The sequence below is a fragment of the Sphaerodactylus townsendi genome, linkage group LG06 (assembly GCF_021028975.2).
Source record: "Sphaerodactylus townsendi isolate TG3544 linkage group LG06, MPM_Stown_v2.3, whole genome shotgun sequence".
NCBI lineage: Eukaryota > Metazoa > Chordata > Lepidosauria > Squamata > Sphaerodactylidae > Sphaerodactylus > Sphaerodactylus townsendi.
This window is the reverse complement of record NC_059430.1, coordinates 121,339,279-121,364,337: the sequence shown is the minus strand read 5'-3', so window position 1 is coordinate 121,364,337 and position 25,059 is coordinate 121,339,279. Positions and strand designations below refer to the sequence as shown.

General features: G+C 45.5%; 2 protein-coding genes across 3 annotated transcripts in view; one reads left to right on the top strand and one right to left on the bottom strand.

Annotated features, from left to right (window-relative positions):
* LOC125434531 (interferon-inducible GTPase 5-like) overlaps window positions 1–1,330 on the top strand; it is a 148,657-nt gene extending 147,327 nt beyond the window's left edge. The window contains 2 exon segments of the mRNA XM_048500015.1: window positions 111–168; window positions 170–1,330. Coding sequence (XP_048355972.1) covers window positions 111–168; window positions 170–1,330 — 1,219 coding nt within the window.
* LOC125434534 (interferon-inducible GTPase 5-like) overlaps window positions 1–22,914 on the bottom strand; it is an 89,083-nt gene extending 66,169 nt beyond the window's left edge. Inside the window, exons 1-2 of one of the 2 annotated variants that reach the window (XM_048500021.1) lie at window positions 22,799–22,914; window positions 17,266–19,854 (exon numbers count right to left, since the gene is read on the bottom strand). In XM_048500021.1, the coding sequence (XP_048355978.1) occupies window positions 18,640–19,827 (1,188 nt within the window). In that variant the 5' untranslated portion in view covers window positions 19,828–19,854; window positions 22,799–22,914 and the 3' untranslated portion in view covers window positions 17,266–18,639. Of the gene's footprint in view, window positions 1–17,265; window positions 19,855–22,798 lie in introns of those variants that run through there. The other variant, XM_048500018.1, reaches the window with a different exon arrangement.
* Between the last annotated feature and the right edge of the window lie 2,145 nt (window positions 22,915–25,059).

Here is a 25,059-nt window from a genome sequence, read left to right as displayed (position 1 = left end):
ACCGCCCTTAGCCCTTCGGGGGAGGGCGGTCTATAAACCCAATAAAGAAGAAGAAGAGAAGAAGAAGTTGTGTAGGAATGTCGTGAATAAATGTTTGTTTTCCTTTTTAGATCCACTGCAACATCAGGAGTTTCTGGAACTGGTGCTTTCCTCTCAAAAGCCGCCTTAAAAAATTGGCCTTGCCAAGCTGAAAGAGGCTATGGCACAAAGCAGTCTTGAAGAGCTGGTAGTTGAGCCTCGTCAAGAATTAGTTGCCTTAGACCATGTCAAGCTGGACATTGCCATCACAGGGGTGACAGGTGCTGGTAAATCATCCCTTGTCAACGCCCTGCGAAACATGACAGATCATGAAGAAGGTTCAGCCAAGACAGGAGTCATGCAAACAACTATGGATCTCCACGGGTATCCTCATCCCTTATTTCCAAATGTAACTTTATGGGATCTACCAGGATTCGGGACACTTGAATATGAGCCGCAAGAGTATTTTAAGAAGGTCAATTTTAATCAATATGATTTCTTCATCATTGTGGCCTCAGAACGATTCAATGAAAACGATGTCCTTCTGGCCCAAGAAATTAAGAAAATGCAGAAGAAGTATTATTATGTATATTCCAAGATAGATCTGGATATGGATGCTGGGAGAAGGAGACCCAACTTCAATGAAAACCAGGTCATTGAGAAAATAAAGACCTATTGCTGTGAGAATTTTAGAATGGCAGGTGAGCTTTCCCCAAGGGTTTTCCTCATGTCCAGGTGGCATTTGAATAAATATGATTTCCCTCTCTTCCAAGAGACCTTGGAAAAGGAACTAGATGGTCTCAAGAGACATGCTTTAATCCTGGCCTTGCCAGTTTTCTCAAGAGAAATCTTGGAAAAGAAAACCACTGCTATGGAAACCCTTATATGGAAAGCTGCTATTGTGTCCTGTGTTTTGGGGGCAATTCCTGTTCCAGGACTCTCTTTGTTCTGTGAACTTGGCATCTTAGTAAGAACACTGCTCCATTTCTCCAAAGTCTTTGGCTTGGATGAAGAGTCCCTCCGCAGAGCTGCAAAACAGGTCAGCAAAGATTACCAGGTGTTGAAATCTGCTGTCAAAAAGTCTCCAAGGTCCAGTGAGATCACTCCCGAATTAGTAATTGGTCTCTTGAACAAGTCAGTGTTCTGTGGGACCCTGATAGTCTTTGGACTTGTCTTTGATTTTGGACCAGTGTTGGGGTTGCTGGCTGGACCAGTTAGTTCCTTTGTCACCACACTCTATATGGTGAAGAGCTTTCTTAAAGACGTTGTGGAAGATGCTGAGAGTGTCCGGGCAAAAGCTGCTGAACCTTAAGCCTTCCCAAACCAGCCATTAAAGATCCAAGGAAGTAAATCCAAGGAACAGATTGGTAAATAAACATACAAAACCAAAACTCAGCGAGAGAAAAAAACAAGCATTTCTGTTGGGATTTTCCCCCTTTTAACCAACAGTCAAAGGGAACAATATGCTTGATCTACTTATGGGAAAGGAGATGTTTTAAGAAGAAGACTTTGTCAAGGATGTAAGTTTAAAGCTCAGTGTTTTGGACACGTGAAGGCCATTTGAAGGATCTTTGCTATTGGAGTATGAGATCTGGGACTGTGAAGAACAGCAAGAGTGACACAGTTCTGTAGAGTGTTGTTGAGCAATTGCATACTAGCTGATAGCTCATTCTTGTGATATTGTTTCTATCCAGGGCTGCCTGGCATGGCCTGGGGACTCGGGGGAGGTAGATCATTCCTGTGCAGTGATACAGCCTTGGAGTAACCTCAGTTGTGACCTGGAAGTAATGGTAATCCTGCAGGCCTTAACTTCATCCTTTCTCAATTTTACATCAACATCTCTTGGTTCTGCCAGATTCCATCAGGAGACAGATAGCCTCTTTCCCAAACGTTCACTTTTCATGAACTGTACTATTTTATTTTCTTTTTATATAAAACATTGAAAAAGTCATAGCCAAAACCTCAGATGCGTATCGGAGAGAAATGGAGCCCGGAGACAACTGCTCCTCCAAGTGCCTGCCCCCTGCTCTCGGAGGTGGGGTTCAGGGGCATTCCCCCAAGCTCTGCCCCCTGCCTCCATCAGGCCAGCTTTTGAAAGCACGATGGGAGGCAGGGCCACACCCCCAAGCTCCATGCAGACCAGGAGGCAGGGCTCGGGGGCCCACATCCATAAGCCCCGCCCCCCAGCCTCTGTGCTTCCAAAGGCCAGCTTTCAAAAGCTCCAGCTCTCAAAAGCCAGCTTGTGGGGGTGGGGCTTGACGGCATGCGTTTGGCACCCCCCATGTGACCAGAAGGCATGTGCCTGGGGACATAGGTGACCCCATGTCCGTATAGGCCAGTGATGGCGAACCTATGGCACGGGTGCCAGAGGTGGCACTCAGAGCCCTCTCTGTGGGCACACACAAACAGAGTTCATCATGTGGGGGAGAAATCGCCCCCCCCCCCCCACATCTAGGCTGGACTGGGCCGCTGGGCTCGATTATTAGCATTAAACCTAAGACCTAGTTTTGGGGAAGCAGTATAGGTTACCCTGTTAAGCGCTGTTAAACCCCACTGATTTTCATGCGAAGAACTAAAGTGCGATCCTTTATCTGGGAGTAAGCTCGGTTGCTGGTAATGTGGCCTGCTTCTGAGTAAATCCTCCTAGGGTCGTAATTCACCCATTCGAAGAGTTGCACGGTTGCTTCAAAGCAAAGCCAACAACTACCACCAAGCTTACTCCCGAGTAATGCACGCCTCAGAGCCAACCATTTTCTCTTAACTGAAACCTCAGCATTCAGGTTAAATGGCCGTGTTGGCACTTTGCGATAAATAAGTGGGTTTTGGGTTGCTGTTTGGGCACTCGGTCTCGAAAAGGTTCGCCATCACTGGTATAGGCGGTACGCCTCTGCAAAACCTGTACCTTTGCATACAGAATAAGGAATTGCTTGAACACATTCTGAAACAACCAAGGTATGGTTTCTTTAACTCATAGTCAATTCAAGACATCTTGATTGCCAGTATTTAGTAATCATCACTGAATGAACTGAAGTCATGCCTAGATTTAGTTTGATTCTCTGCACTTAAGTATTAAAACATTTTTTATTATTTGAAGGACTGTTTTCTTCCCTGTGGGCCAGCTACAGTGTCCAGGAAACATTTTGTTGACTATCAACTGGTGCCCCATCAGCATCAACCAAAGCTCAAGCCTTTTTTACTGTGGCCCTGGATCTGTGGGATGGGCTTCCTGAAAAGATGGGGGGGGGCATTTCTTGGAGATCTATGAGAAGTTGTTCGAGACCTACCTGTTTGCCAGGGCTTTTGAGGGGGTTTGAATGACAGGCATCTTCACAGAGGGAGAGAATAGGGGTTTTGTTTTTTGTTTTTGCTTTTAAATGAAAATGTTTCAACAGTTAGTGTAAGCCCCTTGGATTAAAATAATTAACCTACTCCATATTTTGTGCAGCCAAAAGTCTCCATTTGGGGGCAACATTGTTGGTTTACAATTCTGAGTCACGACCACTCTAGCAGGCATGATGAGGTGTCCTCAACTATGCCCAAGTCCTTTGAGCAACCTTTCTGTATTCTCAGCTAACAGTGCAGGTGGGTCTTGACGTCTGGATCAGAACTTGAACTCATTTGCTGCCATTCTCTCCATCAACTCCACCTCCTTGCTTGACTGTCTTTTCCAACTGCCTCTTCCAAGTGTTTGACTGCTTGGAAGCCCTGTGATGTTGCACAACCAGCACTAAATTTCCCTCCTTAAATTCACATAAGAGGCATATCCTTCTCAGACCACGTTCCCTGCATCTGGTGGGCTTGAGCACAGCTCTTATGAGCCGAAGCCAACATTTCCCTGAGTGATACCCCCGACTACCCCAAGTGTACTGGAGAGGAACTTGGGCCCCAAGTCTCTGAGGGCCTCCTTTCCTATTGCTAGCCTGTCCAATAGAAACCCAAATCTCTTACTTTCATTTCCACTGCTTACACCCACCATTTTGTGGGTTGCAGCCGGTTCTCCGTGAAGATTGCCCTTGGAGGTTTCCTCTGCTTGCAGCTCGTCTGTTGGCTATTTTGCTGTCAAAAGTAGACGAATAAAGTTTGTATTGCCTAGTGATCCTGTGCACATTTTTTTTCTTTGTAAAGCTACAGCGACGTGATAGAAGCTGCAGTGTGCGCATATTTGTGTTGCCATAGCTTTGCAGACTTAACATGTGCTCCTGATTTCCATGGGTCTAGAGATTGCAATAATTCCAGACGGGTGCCCCACTCAAATCCTACACAGTTACTACATCCACACATTGCCAGAGCCCTCCGGGGGTGGGCGGTATAAAAGTCAAATAAATAAATATAAATTAATAATAATAATGATAGATGGATAGATAGATTGATTGATTGATTGATAGATGATAGATAGATGATAGATAGAAAGATTGATAGATTGATATGATAGACAGACAGACTGATTGATTGATTGATTGATTGATGATAGATAGAAAGATTGATAGGATGATAGACAGATAGACGGATGGATGGATAGATTGATAGGATGACAGACAGACAGACTGATTGATTGATTGATTGATTGATTGATTGATTGATTGATAGGATGACAGACAGACCGACAGACAGACAGACAGACAGACAGACAGACAGACAGACAGACAGACAGACAGACAGACAGACAGACAGATAGATAGATAGATAGATAGATAGATAGATAGATAGATAGATAGATAGATAGATAGATAGATAGATAGATAGATAGATAGATAGATAGATAGATAGATAGATAGATAGATAGATAGTGAACAACTGCTGGGCAACAACGACCACAGCGGTTCAACATTTCTCAAACTGGGGTGGGGGGTTAAACCTAGCATGTTAGCCTTAAATCACATGGGTCGTGCGTGCCTGAACCTTCGTTCAAGAGTTTTTGGAACTGTGCACCTTCACCCTTCCCTCTATTTTGTATCTGGCCTGACTTTTTCTAAAATCTGACTGTTTCAGGTTTTCTGGGCTATGTGACCGTGGTCTGGTAGTTTTTTCTCCTAACGTTTCCCTCACATGCATAGCCAGCATCTTCAGAGGTGTGTTACAGTAAGGTGCGTTCCTCTCTACGGCACAGCGTGGAGCGATTGTGCAGTGGAGTATATTTTGCCTGCAAGGAAAAATTTGGTGCCCAAGAAGAGGAACTAAGTGACGGGAATGCTGACTTGCTGCACACCTTAAAGCTTGTTACACAAACTGAGTGTGTCAGATCTTGGGGCAGTCTCCTAATAATGCAGTGAATAATAAATGGTAGTAAATAGTAAAAGGCAGTCTCCTAATGATGGGCTGTATGATTGAGGGTGCCCAGTGCTTATATGAGTATTCAAAGCCTCCAGTTTCTTATCCGTTGGCAAAATGGCAGTGCATGATGCGGGCACCCTACATTCATGCAAAGTTTATTCAGGGATGCAAACCTCCTCGCCCTAAATACTTTGCTTGGGATTTGACTGACCCAGAAACAGAAGTTTGAGTTAGGGACACAGGTCAACAGAACTGTGTGTGATTGTGCTAGCAAGTCACTGCTGTCTCATGGAGACCCAATAGGGTCAAGGGAAGAAACATTCAGAAGCTGTTTGCTATTGCCTCCCTCCTTGTGTGTGGAGAGAGTTCTGAGAGAACTGTTAGTGGCTAGAGACCGCTTAGCAGGCTACATGTGGAGGAGTAAGGGATCAACCCCAGTTCTCTGTACTTCAACTCTGCACCACACTGGCTCTCCCAGGTAAATAGAAACTGAACTGTAAGGCAGTTGTGAGATAGTGGCATGGATAAAGAGACAGGGACTGTGTCCTACAGCCTTATGCTGCTACCTAACACTGTAAGGTTTCTCCAGACTAAGCCCCATTATGCATGAAGAGCTTCATGCGGTGGTCCTTGTCCTGCAGCGCTTTGTCAGTGGGGACTCCTCTCATTTCCTTGTTTACATGTGAGAAGGTGCCCCACAGCCTGTTGGGTGGCTTGCATGGTTTACTTGCCCTGACTTTTGGGTCTCTCCCCCATCCCACGCAAGATTAAAGATTGAAGATTATGATGTCTCCATTCCTCACACAGATAGACCCTAAAATCACTCACACCAATGAAAGCAGCCCACACAATATCGATACAAGGAACATCGATCGTACACTTTAATGCCCCCCCCCCCCCCCAAAGCCTGCAATGTTCGTTTTTGTGCTGGATGAGGGAGAGACTTGGAAGGAGCAAGACCCTGAAGTGAGAGGGAGATGTCAGGGTTTCTTCACTCCCACTGGTTGGGGGGGGGGGGGGGGGCTTCAGAATCTTTGGTGCTGCAAATGGGATCGCATCAGTACAGAAATCTCTGCCCCACAGGAAACTTACCTCACAACAAGGCAGAGCACCAGCGAATAATCGGCCTAAGTAGCTTCTACACCACTTAATATATGTTTAAAAGCTTTGTTTCAGTTTTCTTTGAGATTTCTGTCTGTGGTCTGATTTTATTCGTCCAAACCCTATTGTGTTGGTCACCAGATTAATCCTCAGAGTAAAGCAGTCAATAACCCAAACGACCAACCAAAAACAAATAAAATTTTGCATGGGACATTCTCTTAATAAAAGGGATGTATGATTGGAGGCAGGTGGCAAAGCATATTTTGGGGTGCAAATGTCCCCTTTTCTTATTCACGGCTACATGAAGAATGATGCAGCACTCTGAGGCTCTGGGGTTAGAGTTGCCAACCTCCAGGTGTGATCTGGAGCTCTCCCAGAACTGCTCTCCAAGCCACACAGATCAGTTGCTCTGGACAGAACTGCAGCTTCCAAGAACAGAGTTTACAACCTCACATTCCCAATGGTCTCTCTCCTCCCCCTATACTCGGCTGCCTCAAGACACAGTCCCCAGCCCCCGAGAGATTTCCTAAGCCCAAATTAGCAATGCAACCTTCTTTGGGTCAAACACGCAACTAAAGGAAAAAACCTCCATTTGTAGGAGAGAGGAGTTGATTTGGAATGCTTCCAAGCTCAGTTTGATCTGGGATACTTCCAAGGTTATGTGAAATCTGCTTCATGATTCAGGATGTCTGTGTACTTGTGTGCTGCATACCAGGCCAGAGGGGAAACCCCCTCCCTTTCTGCTCACAGCCATTTCTTATCAAGGCAGTGGCTGACAGGAAAGCGAAACCACTTGGCCTGGGTCTCTCTTGTAAATCAGCTGATTGACCAGCGGGAGAATCGGGTTATTTTGAGCAAGTCTCATTCCAAATCCCCCCTGTCCATCTATCGCATGGAATCTATGCCCTGGCACCATTTCAGTATCTATTTCGGAGGCTCTGGAATGTCCTGAGCAAGACCAGGCACGGCATTTTAATTTATGATCCAATGAATTTGTTCCTTGGAGTATCTGTGAAGCGAACCCTGGCTCATCAAAGCGTTTGTTGGGAAAATTTTTGCCAGTCTTCCAGGTGCCCCCAGACTCATGTTTGTTTGAGGACCAGGAAGCGGCCACAATATGCCCTCAATTCCACACTCTGTATCCGTGCAAATCAAAATCTTCCACTCTGAAACTGTCGTGTGGACAAATACTTAATTAGCAGAGTTAATGCAATAATGAGGCAGAGACCAGTTGCTTTACTGAAATAAAGTTTACTTACTACAGGGAAGGGAAACTTGGAAGAAAAACAGTAAACATCTTTCTTACTAGCTAGCACCAACAGCCAGCTTGCTGCTTAGACTATTGCTGCCCGAGGGTGGATCACTTCTTGTGCGAGGCCCCTCTATAATGATACACATCACACCATTGCTGGGGTAATAAATTGGCCATAGCCATTTTATTGAGCAGAAGCGTGAGGCTAAGCATGGGTCTGGATCTGGTCATGCGGGTACATGCTACAGCTCAGCAGGGCGGGTGCCCGGTCCCGAGCTTCGATCTACTGTGGGGCTCTGCCGGGCGGCCGCTCCTGGCCAGAGATGTTCCCCCTTTCGGCCCGGTTCGACAGGGCGGTCGCCTCTTGTCGCTGTTGCCGTTCCCAAGGGGAAGGCGCGGCTCCCTAGCCCCCTTCCCCTTGCCCTTCCAGATCAATACCCATGCGCCAAACGGCCACGAACTAGGCTATGACATAACAGCATGCATTAACATATAAAAGTAGGGTGAGGTGGGCGGGCAAATCGTCGGCCGGCAAGCACATGGCCTGAACAAAGGAGGGCAAGTCCCTTTAAAGCCTTGGCTCGCTCCTCCTTTCATCCGGTGACGCTGTCCCTTCCCATGGTGGCTCCCTTTCCAGTTCCGCCCCCGCCTGGGCAGTGCCAGCTGGGCTCATTCCAATCCCCCACCCCGATCAGCAACTCCGCCTCGTGGTAATTCACATGCGCCTTTTACATGGCTACTACTATGGATAGACTGGACTGAACTGAACACGTGCAGAGCGCAACACAAAGAAGATATATCTAAAGTCTACGTGCAGACCTGCATGTAGCCCACCCAACCAATTACCTGGTAACTGACTTCTGACCTCACTAACTAATTAGCATGCAACAATTAACTCCTTCAGTACTGGATTGTGTGACTGGCACTTGCCAAATCCCATCAGAAACAGATGCACACTCTTGGTACACGTGGAGTCTTAGAAATGGCTCTTCTCAGGTTCCCTTAGACCCATCACACCCTTTCCTTTCCCATCGTCCAAAGAACCAATAAGAAGTTTCGACTGCCTTGTTTTCCTGAGAAAACTTTCTGCAGCTGCTCGAGAACAAAACACTTCACATACTGAACCCTCAAATTCTGAGGGTGAACATTTCCCAGAAAATTTAAGGGGTTTTCTCTGGTTGCTGGTATGTCTATGTCTTGGGATCTGAAGGTATTTTAAGGGTCAAATTAAATATGAGAGGGGGCCAGGCAGAGGTGGGATCCAACCAGTTCTCACCACTTCTCTAGAAGTGGTTACTAATTTTTTTTCTGAGTGCCAAGAAGGGGTTACTAAAGCAACCTCCCTGCCCAATAGGGACTGGAGGTGCGTGTGTGCGGCGGCGCCACTGTTCGAATCCCACCATCATCGGAACCTTACATTTTTTGGATCCCTCCGCTGGGGCCAGAACTCACCCAAGACGGCCGTCAAGGTAAAGCCAGAGGATATACAACTCTGAACTTTGGAATTGCTCATCCAAGAAACTGATGGCGGCGGGGGGGGGGGGGGTTGCAGGCTTTTCTGGTTCTCTAACTCTTTTAAGAATGAGGGTGTTTTGAGAACTGGGGAAAAATTAATAGCAGCTCTCCCCATCCCCCCCACAAATCAGCTGCCCAGCAAACAGTCCTGACCCCCCCGACCCGCAGGCTCAAATGAAAATTAGGTTCACACCTACTGGGTCATGCCTAGGGTTACCAACTCTACCCTGGAAAATTCCTGGAGATTTGGGAGTGGAGTCTAAGGAGTGTAGATTTTGAGGAGGGGGCTTTGTGGGGTTATGATACCATGGGATCCACCCACCGACCCCCCAAAGCTGCCTTTTTCTCCAGGGGAGCTGATCTCTGTTGTCTGGAGATCCGTTGCCATTTTGGAAGATGTTTCTGTGTGTGTCTGTATTAGATGTTTGTTTCGGGTCAGGGCCTCTGGTTGCCACATTAAATTCAATTTGACTACATGCCGTTCAGTTGCAGGTGAGCCTTGACTTCTGGACCAGAACCAGAACCTTGAACCGTCTGCTTCCCCTACCCCACCCCAACCTTTGCTTCTGCAAACTGTCCCTCCCAAACGGCTGACAGCTTAGAAACCTTGTGAGGTTTCAAAACCAGGACTAAATCTCTTCTGGCTCTTGGTGGATCCACATGCTTTTGCTGGGATCACAATCCCAGCTCCACGGGAAAAAGTCCCTGACTTCATATTTGGAAGAAGAGGGTGTCCCCATCCTCAATAGAACTGACCATCCACAGCTCCCTCAACGTCCTCCTGAGGCTTCAACTACGCTGCTCCTCAGCAAAGAAGGGAAAGCCTGAGGGAAGAAAAAACGAAAGAAAAAATTATGTAGAAGGGGGAGAAAAGAATAGGCTGTGGGAACCTAGTTAAGGAGCGAAAGAAACAATCAAAGAAACAATCTCCTTCCTTAAATTTCTACAGATACGCATTCTTGTAACTTCTGAGCGTGCCCAGTTTTGGGTGGATTCTCAAGAGCCAACGCCAGCATTTCCCAGAGTGAGTTCTAATGTTGGGCAGGTTCTGCAGCGGCTCTTTTGCCCAATAGTGGGACAGTCATGCCTTCTGGCAAACCAAGCAGTTGTTTGTGAAAGAAATGCAGGCCAGAAGTTCTGCACCAGCCTGTCCTTAGTTTCATATATCCCCAAGGGTCCACTCAAAACAATGTCAGTCACTAAGCTTGAAAGCTTCCACTAATGTGCTTTTGGCATGAGGGGGTGGCACTGAAGGAACTCCACCTCTGGCAGCTCCTTGGGAGTAAACTCTTGATACAGCAGTACAATATCAGGAAGCTAACAAGGACACATAAGACATCAAAATAAGCCTTTCTCATCTAATCTGACCTCCCACCAATCTTGTGCTGACACTTGAAAAAATAAGTTGGTCTGAAAGTCAAAGGAGTAATGGAGTCCTATCAGCAGCCAAACATGGTCTGTTTGACAATCTGTCAATTTAATGGTTGCATTCCTCCTTGAAATACAATACTTCATGCTAAACAACCCCAATCCCCCTGCAAAGATGCCTTCCATTCAAACCACCTCAACAGTCCTGGAAAACAGGCAGGCATTGCATAACGTCCTGCACATCTCCAAAGAGTAGCCACCCCCTTTCAAAGAAGCCCATTCCAGAGAGCTCAAGCCGCAATGAAAACGGCAGCTGGGACAAGCCTCTGGTGCTTGGATTTGTTTCTCCTCTCTGTGCCTCTACTGCACACGAGAACTGTCCGTTCATCCCGTGATCCTCCTCACCCAGCCCTAGTTGTCACTTTGGACCAGGATCCCATCCACCCACAGTCTTTTTCAGGGCCCCAGAGTGTAGTATTTGGGGACAGGTCAATATTCTGGGGGACTGCGAAGCCATGTGATTGATTATCATTAGATGATAGGGCTGCATTTGGGAACACACAATAAACAAAGAAGAAGAGTGTAGCAGAACAGCAGAGAAACTAAGAACAAAACTTACAATGCTATGGCTATGACCAGTACAACACTAATCAATAGAGTGCTTGTATTTAATATAAATGGAATTATATCATATGAATATACATATCAACCTTCTATAAACTCACAAGCGACATGCATCTTGCAAGATGTCATCTGCCCATGCTCAGCCCTGAAAACTGAGATTCTTTGTTCGAGCCATGTTGGATGTAGGCTGGATATCTTTAATCCCAACATAGGCAAGCACCTTGTTTTGTACCAAATTAATATGGCGACACACCCTTGATGCCATTTAATGGGTGTGAATTCGGAATTCCTGTACTATTCTGAAGAATATTTATACACCTGCGCCTTGAAGAATCCTTACTCACCTGATTCTGTAACACTTTGCAACAATCAGGACTTATTTGATTCCACTCAACACAGGGAGAATTATGAACTTGCCAGTTTCTCCTGTGGTCTTGTGGACTTTATAGATATATATATATATTCTGTTGATACACGGGTACTTATATTTGCACTTATTACATTCAAGCACACTATTTTGGTTGTACTTGTCATAACCATATCATTGTAGGTTTTTTCTTAGTTTCTCTGCATTTGGAATCAGCCAGGTGGCATATAGGATGTATTTCTCTGTGGGCTTTGAGTGGCCCTCAACCATTTTTCTTCTTCTTTGTACTTGGTTTCCTTTACCATTAAAATGGTTTGTGTCCTCCCACCTTAGTATAATTGATATTTAATTAATAACTCCCCAGTCTTTTCTGTATTGGCTTTGCTAGTATAAGCCGTTGTGAGAGTCAACTGATTTCTTTTACACCACCTCAAAGCATAATGCTCTTAGTGCAATGGGGAACAAAATGAAAACAATAACCCAAAGAATTAAACTGGAAAACAATAGCATGACAAAAGTTACAAGTATGAAACAATTATTTAAAATTGGAACAATTAAATGATGCCCTTCAAAGCACATCAACTGTAAAATAAACAAAGTAGCATCTTAAAAATCCATTAGGAGGAACTTGAACATTTCGAAAAGAACATTTTCAGAGTCAGGGACCCCATTACAACAAAAAATGTATACCTTTCCAGTGTCAAATGGGAATGCATGTTCCTGTTTGTAAGACTTTGCAGGGAAAACAGCATCTGCCATCTGGCCATAAGTCTTGTGAAGTTGTATGTGTGTTAAGTGCATCAAGTTGCAGCCAACCTATGTTGACTTCATAGGGTTCTCCAGGCAAGAGATGAACCAAAGTGATTGGCCATAGCCTGCCTCTGCATAGCAAACCATTGACTTCTTTGGTGGTCTCCAATTCAAGAACTAACCAAGGTCAAGCTAGACTGGGCCTTCCAGGTCAGAACAAAATTGCCCGTAGCTGATAGAGACTCATCTGGGGGCAAACAAAGGTCGATTTCCCACTGACCAAAAAGCACGCAATAGTGGGGGGGGGGGGATCAGGTTTCAGACAGAATTACCCACTGCGTTCTGTGCAAAGCCCGTTTCGTCACTGCTTCCCCCCGTTAGCGCGTTCTTTTCCTGAATCTAGATGAAAGCAGACCTTTTCAGAAAAACACGCGCTGAATGTGGAGTGGTGGGGAGGAGTGGGGGTTGATCCGGATTATAACTACCTGCCCTTGAGAGTGATGTGGAGCCTCCCATCCAATCAGGATGCAATGCCTTTTTTTTTTAACTTTTGCAGACCGGTGATCCATGTGGATACAAAGCGGTTTTGACTGACTGAGTAGAAGGCAATACAAAGCAGTGCTACACATCATATCCACATGGATCCGACTACATGGAGGATTGCAGAAAAAGGCTTTGCTTTAATTGCCCGTATTTTCGTCTCTGCGTAGAGTTGTTCTGTGCATGCTCGCGTAGACGTGTATCTGCATGGTTCAAAATAAAAAAATTCCCGCCCCAACACAACACAGCAGCCAATCAGGATACCCCCTGAGTGGAACGCACATTCAATCTGCCTCAGTGGGGAATCCTTCGTTGCTGCTGCGTCTCCCGGAACACGGATCGCTTGTGGGGCAGAAGCTGCAGTGGGCACGCTGAAACTGTGCTCAAAAGGTCCTGGTTTTTCCCAAACTGCTTTGTATCTACTTTCATTTTTGAAGTGGGGAATTGACCAAAGACCTGCAGGGTTTTTTTTGCTTGTGTTCTTTTTATGATCCACAAACATGATTTTGATGCAGAAGCCAATGAACTCAAGCAGGGCAAACAATAAGTGCCCTCTACTTGTGCCATTGCAGTGTAGTTCCAGAAGCAGCATAACTGCAGCACGCCCTGGACCCACAGAAGGGCAAAATGCCAATTTAGATTCAGAGGCGGTGGCATAGGTGTGTGGTAGGGTGCTCTGGCATACTCCAGGGTAGACTCCGGGGACAGCTCTTTGCAGCTTGCCCAAGGCAGTTGTGTCAGAGAGCTTTACTGTTTCCTGACTGGCTTCTTCTTTGCCCTGTAGTAATTATGCCCGTTTTTGTAACTTTTTTCCTGTTTACTTTTTGGTTTGCCAACTCTGAGTTGGGAAATTCCTGGAGATTTGGGGAAGGAGGCTTAGGAGAGCAGGCTTTGGAGAAGGGATGAACACAGGATAATGCCATAACACCTCCCCCCCCCCGCCCTGCCCCAAAGCAGCCATTTTCTACAGGTGAGCTGGTCTCAGAAGTCTATTGAAATTCCAGGCTCCACCCAAAGGCTGTGGACCCTGTTTACTTACTATAACATTGTTTAAATAAACCTTTTCTTATACATTCTTCCTGGGTGTTTCACAACTGAAACTTGGCCACACACAAGGGCACACCATGATTAAATTAGATTTCCATTGGGGGGGCACTTTGGACCAGGGGCATAATGCCCATTGGGCAAGGTGGGCAGCTGCCCAGGGCATCACCTTGTGGGGGGCACAAAAAAATGCAGGGTTCGTTTTGGGGTATTTTTAGTGGTTTTCCGTTTTTGGCCTGCAGTTTTTAGACTAGCAGCACCAAAATTTCAGCGTATCATCAGGAGACTGTCCTTATGCTACCCCCCAAGTTTGGTGCAGTTTGGTTCAGGGAGTCCAAAGTTATGGACTCCCAAAGGGGGTGCCCCACCCCCCATTGTTTCCAATGGGAGCTAATAGAAGATGGGGGCTACACTTTGAGGGTTCATAACTTTGGCCTCCCTGAACCAAACTGCACCAAACCTGGGGAATGTCATTAGGGCAGTCTCCTGATGAGACCCTGAAAATTTTGAGACTGTGCCTTCAGAAATGTGCCCCCCGCAGCCTGCAACACCCATTGACGGCAATGCAGAAAACTCAATGCAGAACAAAGATTCTTGGGCAAATTTCTGGGATGTTCCTGCAGGGGGTGCATTTTTGGACGTATCAGCACCAAAATTTCAGGGTATCATCTGGAGACAGTCCTGATGGCACCTTCCAAGCTTGGTGCAGTTTGGTTTAGGGGGGCCAAAGTTATGGACCCTCAAAAGGGTAGGCCCCCCTGAACCAAACTGCACCAAACCTGGGGAGTATCATTAGGGCAATCTCCTGATGACACGCTGAAATGTTGGTGCAGATATGTCTAAAAATGCACCCCCTGCAGGCACCAATGACCTGGTGCAAAAAAAAATTTGGTCGTGGTGGGGTGGCCGCCCATTGGGGGGGGGGGCATCCAACTCAGGTTTTGCCCAGGGCTCCAGTTTGCCTCGTTACACCCCTGCTTTGGACCTTCTCCAGTAAAGCCCTACCTCTGGAGAGAGGGAAGTCAGATCAGACCCTTGCCCACTCCAGGCATGAAGAGGGCAGAAGGAAAGGAGCGTGTGTGTCTGTGTGGGAGGGAGATACCTTGTAGGATGTTCTGTCTGGCAACCCTGCTCTAGCCCACACACCATACTGTGACATTAGCATATTTCTAAGTCACTTTAAGCAAGAAGTCTCTGCTATATTTGGTGCCTACCACCCTGGTGGGTACACAACTTTAATCAGCAAGACATAAACTCCAAGATATCATTGAAGCAAATTGAAGCAGTTTATTGGACTTTCATATAAAGCACCACAAAAGCGCAACAAATACATGGTGACGGGCATGGATCGAGAACACCCAGGAAAAAATCTGTACACGGGATGCATATGCAGGCAGTGCATGGAAAAATATGAGTTGTCAACCAGTTTTCAATTGACGATGCACTGAGTTGTGGAAGGATGAGCCATAAACCATGATACAATCAAATGAAAGGCTACAATGAGAGCAAGCTTAATACTTGTTAGTCACTCTAAACACTACAAAAAAATCAATTGCTACCCTACCATGCCCTGCCCTTTTAGTTACAGCCCAGTTCCCTAGTAAAGCAAAGCAACGCCGATCTAGCCGCTGTGATCCATGCAACGGTCACCTCCAGGCTAGACTATTGTAACTCGCTCTACGCGGGCCTTCCCTTGCGTCTGATCCGGAAACTGAAACTGGTCCAAAATGCGGCGGCTCGTCTGCTAACAGGGGACGCCTTTCGAGAACGTATTCACCCTGTGTTGCGTCGCCTGCATTGGCTACCGGTTGAATTCCGAATCATTTTCAAGGTGTGGGCATTAACCTTTAAGGCCTTACGCGGCCTGGGACCCTCGTACCTTCGGGACCGCATTACCCCATATGTCCCGGCTCGACCTCTGCGGTCAGCAGAGGGCAACTTACTGGAGATCCCTGGCCCCTCAATGACGTGGCTGGCCTCCACTCGGGCCAGGGCCTTCATGGCTCTGGCGCCGGCCTGGTGGAACACTCTACCACCAGCTACCTGGGCCCTGCGGGACCTTGGAGAATTCCGCAGGGACTGGAAGACCGAATTGTTCCACCAGGCCTTTGGAGAGACCAGCCGCTGATGGTGCCCCTGCCCCCCCTCTGCTTACAGGGGTCCCTAACATCATTGGGACCCATCGTTCTTTCCTGAGGAGGGTTGTATATGGGTTTTATATGTGGGTTTTGTGGGCTATTATTTTAGAATATAACTGTTTTAAATTGTCTGTTTTATACATGATGTTTTATACTGTTCACCCTCCTGAGCCCTGCTGGGATAGGGCGGTATAGTAAATCCAATAAATAAATAAATAAATAAATAAATGAATGAATGAATGAATGAATGAATGAATGAATGAATGAATGAATGAATGAATGAATAAATACAGCAGTTTCAAAGCTACTTATCCAATGATCCAAAAAAGTGGGAAGGACAGGATCTTCTAACAGGCATGTTGCCTCTCCACCATCTTGATTCCTGAGGACTAGAAGGAGGGGAGATTGAGAAGAGGCCATTAGAGATTTTAAGACACAGCAATAACATCCTCAAGATAAGCAGATACCAAGTGGCCATTTTCCTCATGGACCTTTTCTACATATCTGTTGGTTAGGAATGGTTTCACAGTGGCATCGAGACAAATGTGGATTTCATTTTCCTTCAATTATTGCTCATGTTGGCACCCAGAAGGCCGGGAAATCCCATTCCTCATAATTTCTTCCAGTACCACAAAATAGTATCCCATTTGTGGTTAGTCATCATTATTGACTTCATTGGCATAAAAGTGTTAAATGCACAACTTTAAAAACAGTTCAACTAACACTGTACTCTTAATCTTATAGCTAAGGCAAGAAATGTAGCTACTGCATTCGTAACAAGTCATGAGAGCGATGATCTCCTTTGTCAGGTCTGCAGGAGCAGAACTACGTCTTCTAGAGATTTCAAAGGAGGACTTTCATTTCGGGGTCTGAGAAAAAGCTCCCTTGTGGACCATGTGGGTGCTGGCAGAACCATTTGGAGCTCTCCCATATGTATGTTTGTTTATTATATACAGTCCCCGTCCAGGCTTACCGACAAAATAACTGCATTTAAAATCTTCAAACCTTTAAATAGAAATTTTAGCCTGTGTCAAAATAATACGGCATTTGATGTAAAAAAAAGATGTCTAAAGGAAAGAAACTTTCTTTTAAGAAATTTCTCCATTTGGCATTGCTGTTGGAGGACAATGGAGGACAACAAAAAATGTCCTCCATTGACCTCTGTGAGCTTGTACCACTCAAAAGGGTGTCATATGGCCAAGCACAGGCTGGGTGGAAGCCAATTAATGTTGGCTCCACCTCCAGCCAAGCCTCCAGAACCCCCCACCCTCCGCCCCCCAGAATGCTGAAGGATTTGCCCTTCCACCAGGGTAAGTGCCCCAGGGAGGGCAAATCCAACAGCACAGCTCCACGCTGCCTCTGTAGGAAGATTCTGATAATGGGCAGATGAGCTTGAATCGAGCAGCTTCATAGGATGGACAGTGGAGGAAGACACGTTCCATTGGTTCCACTCGTTTTAGTTCACAACAGCATAACCTCTCTGATCTTGGAACGTGTCTGTACTTGCCCTCTAATACCGGTGTTGGTAAAGCAGAACGCCTCAGTAAGGGAAATGCTCAGTCACAGTCTAATCCAGAATAGTCATTTCTGGTGCAACAAAAAACCGGGGAGGAACCTACAGAATTTCCTGAACATCGCAGTCACTGTTAACAATTCAGTTTCAGAATAGAAGCCAAAAAAAGTAGCCTTAGCAATGGATAAACACAACTTCAGATTCTAATATTGTCAGCGAGCTTTGAAAAGAACATTCTAAAAACAGCAAAACAGAATTCCAAAGCTTAAATTCCTGTGGTGTGTTCCACTTCTGCCCCCAAACTATATCTGCACCCCAACCCAGTTTTCAAGAGGACTCCAGTAGCTTTAATGGTTGTATGTTTTTACAAACCCTGCAATACTACAAGAAAGGTTCTTTCTGCACAAATCCCTGAAAATGTTACTTAACCGTTTTCAAGCGGGCCCTCCCTTACCATAATTTATGTCTGCACACACCCCCTCAAAAAGATTCCTAGCCCCCATTTTGTGATTTTTCCCTCTCTTTTTTTAGTTCATTGCGGAATGGCTATTTAAAGTGCTTCACAGCAGGGCGCTGCGATTCTCTGCACCTTCTACACTTCCTCCTTTGAAAATCAGCCTCCCAAAACTGAACAAATTTTGCTCCAATGCTCCAAAAATAGATGAGGGGGGTGCTGAAGGGGAGAAAAAGGGGAAGTCCGGGGACTTCATAGAGGCATGAGAATTGCCTCAAAGAGGCAAATGGAGCTGTTTTGAAAATGTTTCAACTAATCATTGTAAAAGAGAATTTATTTTTAAAGTTCTGAGGCTGCAAATCAAACATTTTGGGAACCAGATGAGGTAAGAACAGGGCAGAAAACCACAGAGGGAATGATGTATTCCCTGTCTAAAAAATTTTTTTTAAGAGGTTTGTACAGGAAGCGCCAAAGTGACCCTGAGGAGACTTCACTTCCTTTAAAAGTACAAGAGGGCTCTCTCGGTCAGGTGAGATCTGGCCTCCCTGCTCAAGATCCTCGCAAGGGCAGAGTGGCCTTTCCAAGGGGGGGGGGGTGAAAAACATCATTTACTCTAAAAAGTGTGGCGTTTCTTTGCTAGCAACATGAGCGAAAATTGATTGCAGAATCTTTTCAGCAGGATCTTTACTCGACAACTATTCTCAGAACATTCTCAGCATCTTCCATTGCATCTTCCAGGAAGCACTTCAGCATGTAAAATGTGGTGGCAAAAGAATTAACTCCACCAACCAGAGAGCCAATGACAGGTACGAAGTCCGCAAGCTCTTCCAGCACCATTGCAGTGACAACCAACATGGAGTTGGTGGTGAGAGACTGCACATATTCTGGGTTGATCTGGTTGGCCAACGGAGTCTTTTTGACAGCAGATCTCAGCACATCAATAGGTTTGCCAACCCGGTTTGCTAGGTTACGGAGGGAATCTTCATCCAAGTGAAAAGCCTTGCAGAAATTTTTCAGAGTTGTCACCAAGAGGCCAATGTCAAAAGCTAGAGAGAGACCTGGCAAAGGGATCACCCCAACGATACAAGACAACAGGGCTTTTTTCCAGATAACCGCCTCCATAGCAGCCTTTTTCTGTTGCAGGTGGGCTTTTGAGAAAGCTGGCATAGCCAAAATTAGGAGAGGTCTCTTGAGATCATTCAGGTCATTTGCTAGGGTCCTCTGCAGGAGAGGGAAATCATACATATTCAAATGCCAACTAGATATTAGAAAAACCCTTGGATTGACTGCTCCTTCTTTTATCAAATTGGAAACGCAGTATTCTCTTATCCCACCCAGGGTCTGTTCCTCACTGAAGTCGGGCTTCCTTCTTTCAGCATCCATAGCCTGATCCATTTTGGTTCTAACAAAGTAAAACCGCTTGCCCATCTTTTGAATTTCTGAGGCCAGCATGGCATCATTCACAGTGAAGCGTTCTGCGGCCACAATGATGAAGAAGTCATACCTGCTGAAATTTACCTTCTCTAGGTATTTCTTTGGATGAAATTCACGTGTCCCAATTCCAGGTAGATCCCATAGTGTCAGTTCAGGGAATTGAGGATGGGGATAACTTTCTGCATCCATAGTAGTCTGTTTCACCCCAATTTTAGCGGCATCTTTGTCATAATCTGAGATATTGCGAAAGGCGTTCACCAGGGATGATTTACCAGCCCCTGAAACCCCTGTGAAAGCAATATCAAGTCTTGTGTTCTTTAGTAATTTTAACTCTTTATCAGGATTGGCTATTATATCTTGGAGATTTCTTTGTGCTAAAGAAGCCTTCATTTGAGTAAGAGCCTTTCTAATGGATTCGTTCTTGTCAATGCCAGCCATAGCTGTTTTTCTGGATGTTCAGTTGATCTGAATAAAAACAGAAGAATAATGTTTGTTACCTAACGTAGGAAGACCATCAAATGGACATTTTCTGTTGACAATCTAGATTTACCTCTGGGATGAAACTGTTGTGTTGTGTTTTTTAAAGCATCACCCCCACTCGAAGAATTAAATCAGTACTCAATGCATTTGATTTTCAAGATGGCAAAGGGCCTGTGGGAACTGAAAAAGACAACACACTGCAAGATTTTGATCTCCGTCAGCTTTTCCCTGAGTCCTCCATCAGTATTGTACCATTATGAATTTCATGGCTACAGGGCAAGTGGAATATGGGTTTCCCTTATTGCACTCCAGCATCCTAACCACTGGACCATATAGACAGTTCTCTTTGGCCCTTTCTGCACCGCAACGGTGCGGGGGGTGCGTCGGCATATACAATACCGACACACACACCCGAGACCATGCACATGGACAGTCCCGGGAGGGTGGCAGGCGGTGGCGCAGCCTTCGCACAGGCTGTGTCGTCGCTGAACGCTTACCTCGTCTCCTGGCTTCCAGCTCGTCGCAGAGGCCAGGGGACACGCCCCCGCAGGCTGGAGCGACAGCTCTGGAGTCGCAGGCCAGGGGGGCATGTCCCCTGGCCTCTGCGACGAGCTGGAAGCCAGGAGATGAGGTAAGTGTTCAGGGATGGAATGGGGGAAATGGCGCCTTCCAGCCTCTGCGGTTGGAAGACACTGCTTCCAAAAAACCTTGCTGGGGGAGCAAGGTTCGGAAGCAGCGTCTTCGTGCCGCTTGGGGGGACGCTCTTTACCGCCCGTGCGGAAAGGGCCTTTACCTTATTTAGCACTGAGCATCTGTGAAAGACTACCACTAACTGTGGTTTTTAGCTACAGCATTTTAATAGGGTTTATTTCCTCCATTGGGGGCAGGTTAATCTCAGTTTTCTGATACCAAACCAGACCACTTGTCTCACCAACTAAAACATAAGGATAACCTCAGCATAACACTCAAGATTATTAACCTAGGCCATTATTTAGCTAACCTGGATAAGTTACAGTTAGCCTTTAATCTTATGGGTTGATGAGGTGCCAGAGACCTGTTTATTGTTAATAATGAATGAAAGAGTGACGTGCGCCCTTTAAGAGCTTGCAAGAAATGGACCGCAAAAAACAACGTGACGCACGTATGCTGCTCAGTGGCTTCCGCGTATTGTACAATCTAACCAATCTTACAACTATACATAAAATACAATGCTAAATAACACTTTTACATTTACATTATAGGTAACCCCGTCGGGAGATATCAGCGATATCAGTACATTCCGTGTAGTGCATTCCATTCATCATTTCAAGGATACAGTACTGAATTTCTTATCTGTACATTTTAATCACTAGCTGTGTATCTTCTTTGGGGACTGAGGATGTGGGGACTCAGACAATAATCCATCATAATTATTACAATAGTCCCTGTTTCCCATCTGCTAAATGGTTTTTTTTTTTTGGGGGGGGGGTGATGGAGCCAGGAAAACCACCTGGCCTGCTCTTGTTCCTTTACCTGTGATTTGATAAGCATAGATCAGCATGTGCAGGGGTTTTTTTTAAGGCAGTAAGAGCAGCAAGATCATAGGCTAATGTTTGCAGATTGAGCTACTTTGACTGAAGTGCTCTCCAACACTTCCTGTTTTCTATCAGTCTGAACAATTCTCACACTCAAAACCCACAGCAGTTTTGCATGAGGACACTCAGGTCTTTGAAAGGTCAAAGCAATTCAAATGCAAAAATGGCACTTCACCACTTCCCCAGTACATTATGAGAATCTCTGTGACCACAGTGAGGAAGAGGCATCAGCCCTGGCAGTTCCCAGACAATTAAATTTAGTTCCAGCAGATTATGGAACAAGAATCCTTCTCCGTTAGGGTTTATTATGCAATATATCACACAGGGTAATACATTTGTGGTGACCCCCAACCGTAACATGTATCCATTTTACAGATGGAGAACACTGATGCAGAGAGTCTTAGGCAACCCCTGTGAAAGGGTGGTTCGACCCCCCAAAGGGGTCCCGACCCCCAGGTTGAGAATCACTGATCTAGGTAGTGCCAACAGAAGAAAGTTCTATGGGGCATACTGAAAATGGGCTGCAAGAGGTACCCAAAGACCCACATTGTGAGGAAATCAGGGACAGTTCAGCTGGAAGATGGAGGTAGAGAAAAGCTATGAGGTGAGAAAACAAACAGTGAATAGAAACAGAAATATAGGATGCAGAGTAATGTATCATGAAGAGAACATATACTGTTGGGTGTAGAGAGGGAGAAAAAGAGGGAAGCCCAGCAATAAAGTTGTATCCCTATGGATTTGTCCCTGGTCAGCATTTGGGGGTGGGGGAGCAGCAATTCTGGAGTTGTGAAATCCTGGAGTTTGTGGGGGGGAGGGTGGTGGTGGCAGAAGATGAACCTCATCAGGGTATATGCTATAGCATCCATGCTGAAAAGGGCTCGTTTTCTGCAGAGGAGCTGCAGTCTGGAGATCACTTGACATTTTGGGAGCTCTCCAGACCCCACCTGGAGGTTGGCAACCTTATCTGTACATAATGTATTCTGTACTTCCCAAACCAGACTGGGAACGAGGGATCCCTGCTAACCATATAAATAAAACCATTTGCATTTTTGAAAAAAAAAATAGGCGGCGGGTTGGTTATGTTGCTAGCTTGCTATAATTATTGCAAGTTATGAAAATTTTTCAGAGACCATGCTTTTACCTGTCCTTTTACCTTTCAGCCTTTCTGTGAGTCTTGCTGCCTTTTGACCCCAACTCAAGTATGAAATGGGGCCACTGTTTAAATATTGCACTTTTTTTAAACTACCAAACCTTGCAAGCGCATGAAAATGGCTTCCTGTGTCTATTATTCTTTTGCAAGACTGAATTACTGCAAAGCCCACAAAGAAGTTTGATATCAGGCAAACCTTGCTTACCCTTGACAGCCAAGTGCAGCTTTGAGAAGCTGTTGGTAACCAGATATTGGTCAGGATTCCTTCCTTCTCTGCTCCTGGAGATTCTCTGGCGTCCTGTAGAAAGCCTGAACACTGTCTGGCAATGAAAAGGAAAGCAAGATGGTTTTATAGAGCTCCACTACAAACTTCTTGCTGTGGGGTGGGGGGCTTTGAAGGAAATAAATCATGTGATTTCTTGAGCTTAGATTTTCCAGAAGGTCTCAATGCAAACACTGGACTCACTCGATAACAATTTGTCAATACACCCCCACAATAAGACAGCCTATCTCTTTAACAGAAGTGTTGGTGTAGAAATGGTGGTCTGATATCAAACTCAGGATGATTTTACATGGTTTTAAACCCAGGGTGATTTTTTGGTCACTTTATCTTTATGAGCTTCACTTCCCTCTTCTCTGTAAACCCCCTCTTCTGTACCCTGTTAGCAGGGGTTAAATGCATTAGAAAAGAATTGTTTATGTCATTAGAAATGCCAGTTATTCATATAGTTTACGGTTCTTAAATGTAAACTGCTGCCAATAGTTTTGACAGGAATGTATCCCTGAATTTATCCAAAGCCATGATCACTGAATCGGCAGGTTTTCTCCTTATGGTGTTCAAAGAATGAAGAGTTTGTTCTATGCTCCTGGGAAGAAGAGCCATGTGGAAACATATTTAGGCATAATGTTTCTCAAATCTCTCTGCTTTTCTGTTAGCCAAGTGCTCTGGCTAAAGTAAACTGGTTGAATTAATCACAGCCACAGAATTCTACAATGCCCTTCTTGCTTAGCATAACAAACTCCGCCCAGGCCACATACAACAGGTGTAGGATGTGATATAAACCACTGGCTAGCAACAGTTTATAGTGATACGCTCAAAGAAAGCAAACATGCTTGAAGTGATTTAAGTACGTGCGTGCGTATGTGTCTGTCTGCATGCATGCATGACTTTAAACTGAGAGTTGAGTTGGAGAGACAAGTCCAAGTGTGTCCAAGCTCTGAGTGAGAAGTCATAGAGAGTCAGAGCTCTGTGAGTGAGTTGGTCAGAAAGTCAGAAGGTACACTGAGAAAGTCAGATCCTCAGCAAACGGAGACAAAATAAATACAGCGATTCTGAAAGAACTATGGCCCCTTCCGCACACGCAAAATAATGCGTTTTCAAACCACCTTCACAACTGTTTGCAAGTGGATTTTGCCATTCCGCACAGCTTCAAAGAGCACTGAAAGCAGTTTCAAAGTGCATTATTCTGTATGTGCGGAATGAGCCTATGAGAAGCTATCAGAAACTGTCAAAATGAATTTATGCTGAGTGAAGTCCTCAAAGTACTTGTTCCCTCGTTCTGGTTTGATTTTTTAAATTTTGAATTTTGAATTTACCTATCAGTTATAAATAAAATCTTATTTTGAAGAAACATTGGAATCTCACCCTTTTTTCCTTAGGATCACGTAGATCATTCACTTTTCCTTATAAGCTTGTATACACTACCAAAAGGACGTAAATGCCAGACTCTCGAATGTGGAAATAACAGAAACCGTAGAAAAGTTCTAAAGCAGTTTATTCCCGGTAAAATGAAAAGTAACAATGTAAAGCAGGATCTGAGCTAGAGAGCTCAGATCCAGGACCTATATCCTTTCAACCCCCCCGTTTCGCCCCACACCAAATGCTATCACAATTACTATTATTACAATTACACTGCAGAGTCTCAAAGAGGTTTCACACTGGATGCACTGGAGAATGGGGGCTGCCCTTATGGGAGGGAGGGTCAGAGCCGTAGCCCCGAGTCACCTAATGGGTACACCATGCAGTTACCCGTAGCAGCGTCCAAGGCTGCTGCTTATGGCCAAGACCCTTCCTCCTGCTACATCCCATTGCGCAGACTGCAAGATTTAGCTTCTATGATCAATGCTGAATATCTGAATGGCTCAAAAGATGGCTCTGACTGTTTGCAAAAACTGGAAAGGAGCAACATCCCCAGCCCTGAGGCTCCGGAGCTGTCCAGAACCCAGTCAAGGTGAAGCCAGTGGATACACTGCCCGAAAGCTCAGTGTTGCCCGGGGAGGGGGGGCAGACCCCAGGCTTTTGGGGTTCTTTTATGACTGATGCCCTTTCAGGAATGAGGTTGTTTTGAGCAGTGGCGTACCTAGGCAAACTGGAGCCCTGGGCAAAACCTGAGTTTTATGCCCCTCCCCATGAACAGCCACCCTCCCCCACCGTGACCAAACAAAATTTTTTTCCACCAGGTCGTT